A 6,000-nucleotide genomic window follows, 5' to 3' on the forward strand; every position below is an offset into this window, starting at 1 on the left:
AGTCCCTGCCGCTGAAAAACATTCTCCCAGTCCCTGCCGCTGAAAAACATTCTCCCAGTCGCTGAAAAACATTCTCCCAGTCCCTGCCGCTGAAAAACATTCTCCCAGTCCCTGCCGCTGAAAAACATTCTCCCAGTCGCTGACGCTGAAAAACATTCTCCCAGTCCCTGACGCTGAAAAACATTCTCCCAGTCCCTGCCGCTGAAAAACATTCTCCCAGTCCCTGCTGTGGCCAGTTCTAGGAAGAGTCTTGGTGGTTCCAAACTTCTTCCATTTAAACATGAAGCGGCCACTGTGTTCTTGGGGACCTTCAATGCTGCAGACATTTTTTGGTAACGTTTCCCAGATCTGTGCCTCGACACAATCCTGTCTCAGAGCGCTACAGATAATTCCTTTGACCTCATGTCTTGGTTTTTGCTCTGACATGCACTGTCAACTGTGGGACTTTATATAGACAGGTGTGTGCCTTTCCAAATCATGTCCAAACCATTTACCACAGGTGGACTCCAATCAAGTTGTAGAAATATCTCAAGGATGATCAATGGAAACAGGATGTACCTGAGCTCAATTTCAATTCTCATATCAAGGTCTGAATACTTATGTAAATAAAGTATGTTTTAAAATTTTATTATACATTTGCAATGACATTTGTCATTATGGGGTGTGTGTTTAGATTGATGATATTTTTATTTATTTAACCCATATTAGAACAAGGCTGTAAAATAAAATGTTGAAAAAGTCAAGGGGTCTGAATACTTTCCGAAGGCACTGTACTCACAGGTCACATACACACACACACACACACACAGGTCACATGACACACACCGGTCACACGACACACACACACACCGGTCACACGACACACACACACACACACCGGTCACACACACACACACCGGTCACACAACACACGGTCACACACACACACACACCGGTCACACGACACACACACACACCGGTCACACGACACACACCGGTCACACGACACACACCGGTCACACGACACACACACACACCGGTCACACACCGGTCACACGACACACACACACCGGTCACACACACACACCGGTCACACACACACACACCGGTCACACGACACACACCGGTCACACACACACACACACACACCGGTCACACACACACACACACACCGGTCACACACACACACACACACACCGGTCACACACACACACACACCGGTCACACACCACACACACACACACCGGTCACACACACACACACCGGTCACACACACACCGGTCACACACACACACCGGTCACACACACACACACCGGTCACACACACACCGGTCACACACACGGTCACACACACACACCGGTCACACACACCGGTCACACACACACACACAGTCACACACACCGGTCACACACACAGGTCACACACACACACACACGGTCACACACACACACACACGTCACACACACACACACACGGTCACACACACACCGGGTCACACACACGGTCACACACACACACCGGTCACACACACACACACCGGTCACACACACACGGTCACACACCGGTCACAGTCACACACAGTCACACGGCCACACACACACACTGCTGGTGCTGTAGTAGAGGGGTCCATGGTGGTCATCACACACACACACCGGTCACACCATGGTCATCACACACACACCGGTCACACAGACGTATCCATGGTAACACACACACCGGTCACATGGACACACACACACCGGTCACACACCACACACCGGTCACACACACACACACATCCGGACACACACACACCGGTCACACACACACACACCGGTCACACCGGTCCACACACGGTCACACACACACACGGTCACACACACACCGGTCACACACACACACACACACACACACAGTTCACACACCGGTCACACACACACACCGGTCACACACACACACACACCGGTCACACACACACGGTCACACACACACACCGGTCACACACACACACCGGTCACACACACACACACACACACCGGTCACACACACACACACACACACGGTCACACACACACACACACGGTCACACACACACACCGGTCACACACACACAGGATCACACCGGTCACACACACACACACACCGGTCACACACACACACACCGGTCACACACACACACCGGATCGACACACACACACACCGGTCACACACACACACACACCGGTCACACCGGTCACACACACACACACACACACCGGTCACACACACACACCGGTCACACACAAACCGGTCACACGACACACACACACCGGTCACACACAAACCGGTCACACGGACACACACACACCGGTCACACGACACACACACACCGGTCACTTCCACACACACCGGTCACACGACACACACACAGTCACATAGACACACACACCGGTCACACCACACAGGTCACACACACACAGTCTAACACACACACGGTCACACACACACACACACCGGTCTAAAGAGACACACACAGGTCACACGACACAGACAGGTCATAAAGAGACACACACGTCTATGCTCACAGTCACACACGTTATGCTCACAGTCACACTTAGTATCTAAGAGACACATACACTCTGCTGGATTCTGTAGTAGAGGTCCATGGTGGTCATCACACACACACCTGTTGTTGGTTGCAGTCGAACAGGCCCATGGTGGGCTGAGAGTCCATGGTCATCTGGGAGTTGAGCCAATCCAACGGCTCCATCACAGACTAAGAGACATGAGTATCCATGGTCACCATGTTCCACCCCAGAAGACCTCTTGTGGTTTGGGACACACCATCTAAAAGAGACACATGGAGACCATACCCTCCCTCACATTAGGACACAGTGTCACACACAGAGAGAGGGTTTATCTGGCCTTGACACTGGAGAGACAGAACAGGGGGTGGAGGAGAGAGAGATGAGGATCGGGGAGAGAGGAGAGACAGGACTAAAGAGAGAGAGGACCGGATGAGAGGAGGGACGGGGGATGAGAGGACACACGGGGATGAGAGGAGGGATGGGGAGAGAGGGGACGGGGAGATCGAGGAGATGAGAGGATGAGAGAGGAGGGACACAGAAGATGAGAGGAGGGACGGGGGTCAGAGAGGGAGGGCGGGGAGAGAGAGAGAGGAACACATGGTTAACCATCCGTGTGCATATGTACACACTGAGTACACCAAACATTAACAACACCTTCCCTAATACAGACACACCTCTAAAGAGACAGAACAGCCTCAAGATTGTCACGTGGATCACAAAGTGTCCCAAAGCGTTTCACAGGGACACTGGCCCACGTTGATTGAAATGCTTCCCACACCCGTGTCAACTGGCGATGTCCTTTGGGTGGTGGACCATTCTTGATACACACAGAAAACACGGAAAACCCAGCAGGGGTTGAGTTCTAGACACAAACCGGTGCGCCTGGCACCTACTACCACATCCTGTTCAAAGGCACCTACATCTTGTGTCTTTCCCATTCACCTAAAGAGACCATGAATGGCACACAGAGACAATCCATGTCAATTGTCTCAACAGAGAGAAAAATCCTTCTACACCGGTTTTCACCTTCATCACACTAATTGAAGTGGATTTAACAAAGTGACATCAACAGGGGTCATTGCAGAGAGAGTTTCACTGGATTCACCTGGTCAGTGTGTCATGGAAAGAGCAGGTGATCCGTACACTCAGTCACACAGAAGAGAGATCTAGAGTCCGGTCTTGCCATCCACGATCCAGGCCGTTCTGACACAGGAGCTAAAGAGACGAGAAGAGTCTGGGGTGATGACACACTGACGTCACCCTCTCCCATCACCTGAGTTCACTCTAAAGAGACTTCAAATGAGGATCCAGAGGTTTCTAAGAGACACTAATCTCAGAGAGAGATCCTCACCCACCTCTCCATCACTCGCACCCTGAGAGAGAGAGATCTAAAGAGACACAGATCAGAGAGATCTGAGGAGATCTAAAGAGAGAGAGATGGAGATCTAAAGACAGAGAGACACGACAGAGAGAGAGATCTCACGAGAATCTAAAGAGAGAGACCGGTCACGAGACAGGCGACAGAGAGGAGATCGAGAGATCTGGACAGACAGACAGGTGGAGACGAGAGAGAGATGGAGAGAAGATCAGAGAGATTAGAGACACAGAGCGAGACACAGACATGGACGAGAGAGAGAGATCTCAGAGAGAGTCACACAGAGAGAGATGAGTCACAGAGACAGATGGACGAGACAGACATCTGGAGAATCTAAAGAGAAGAAGATGGGCAGAGAGAATCTAAGAGACAGATGGAGCGAGACAGAGAGAGAGCGAGAGAGAGAGATGAGACAGAGAGAGAGAGAGAGAGATCATCACAGAGACCGAGAGATGGAGCAGAGAGATCTAAAGAGAGAGAGAGAGAGAGAGACAGAGACAGAGAGATCTCGAGAGAGACAGAGCCCATGGTGATCTAAGAGACAGAGAGAGAGATGGAGACACAGAGGAGATCCAGACACAGAGAGGATCTAAGAGACAGAGAGAGAGATCTAAAGAGACAGAGAGAGATCTAAAGAGACACAGCGAGAGAGAGAGATGGAGAGAGAACTCGACACAGAGAAGATCTAAAGGATGGATCTAAAGAGACAGAGATATGGACAGAGAGAGAGATGGTCTAAAGAGACACAGAGTAGAGAGATGGACAGAGAGATCTAAAGAGACAGAGATCTAAAGAGACACGAGAAGATCTAAAGAGACAGAAGATCTAAAGACCCGACCGGGATACAATAAAGATTGGGCGACAGATTGAGAACAGAGAGAGATCTAAAGAGACAGAGAGAGAGATCTAAAGAGAGAGAGAGAGATCTAAAGAGACAGAGAGAGAGATCTAAAGAGAGAGAGAGAGATCTAAGAGAGAGACTAAAAGAGACAGAGAGAGAGATCTAAAGAGACAGAAAGAGAGATCTAAAGAGACAGAGAGAGAGAGAGATCTAAAGAGACAGAGAGAGATCAAAGAGAGAGAGAGAGAGATCTAAAGAGACACAGAGAGAGAGAGATCTAAAGAGACACAGAGAGAGAGATCTAAAGAGACACAGAGAGAGAGAGATCTAAAGAGACAGAGAGAGATCTAAAGAGACAGAGAGAGAGAGATCTAAAGAGAGAGAGAGATCTAAAGAGACACAGAGAGAGTGATCTAAAGAGACAGAGAGAGAGAGATCTAAAGAGAGAGAGAGATCTAAAGAGAGAGAGAGATCTAAAGAGAGAGATCTAAAGAGACAGAGAGAGATCTAAGAGACAGAAAGAGAGAGAGATCTAAAGAGACAGAGAGAGAGAGAGATCTAAAGAGACACAGAGAGAGATGAGAGAGAGATCTAAAGAAGAGACAGAGAGAGAGAGATCTAAAGAGACAGAGAGAGAGAGATCTAAAGAAGAGAGAGAGAGATCTAAAGAGACAAGAGAGAGAGATCTAAAGAGACAGAGGAGAGAGATCTAAAGAGACAGAGAGAAGAGATCTAAAGAGACACAGACAGAGAGATCTAAAGAGACAGAGAGAGAGAGAGAGATCTAAAGAGAAGAGAGAGAGATCTAAAGAGACAGAGAGAGAGAGAGAGAGAGAGAGAGAGAGAGAGAGAGAGATCTAAAGAGACAGAGAGAGAGAGATCTAAAGAGACAGAGAGAGAGAGAGAGATCTAAAGAGACAGAGAGAGAGAGATCTAAAGAGAGAGAGAGAGATCTAAAGAGACACAGAGAGAGAGAGATCTAAAGAGACACAGAGAGAGAGATCTAAGAGAGAGAGAGAGAGATCTAAAGAGACAGAGAGAGAGAGAGAGAGATCTAAAGAGACAGAGAGAGAGAGAGATCTAAAGAGACAGAGAGAGAGAGAGATCTAAAGAGACAGAGAGAGAGAGAGATCTAAAGAGACAGAGAGAGAGAGAGATCTAAAGAGACAGAGAGAGAGAGAGAGAGATCTAAAGAGACAGAGAGATCTAAAGAGACAGAGAGAGAGAGAGATCTAAAGAGAGAGAGAGAGAGATCTAA

The 6,000-nt window shown here is 48.8% G+C and overlaps 1 protein-coding gene across 1 annotated transcript in view; it reads right to left on the bottom strand.

Moving 5' to 3' along the window:
* The window catches only part of LOC115116658 (pumilio homolog 2-like), an 80,176-nt gene that overhangs the window by 49,649 nt on the left and 24,527 nt on the right, over positions 1–6,000 (bottom strand). The window contains exon 7 of the mRNA XM_065020080.1: positions 2,625–2,714. Coding sequence (XP_064876152.1) covers positions 2,625–2,714 — 90 coding nt within the window. The remainder of the gene's footprint in view (positions 1–2,624; positions 2,715–6,000) is intronic.

Source organism: Oncorhynchus nerka, linkage group LG7 (genome assembly GCF_034236695.1).
Source record: "Oncorhynchus nerka isolate Pitt River linkage group LG7, Oner_Uvic_2.0, whole genome shotgun sequence".
Lineage (NCBI taxonomy): Eukaryota > Metazoa > Chordata > Actinopteri > Salmoniformes > Salmonidae > Oncorhynchus > Oncorhynchus nerka.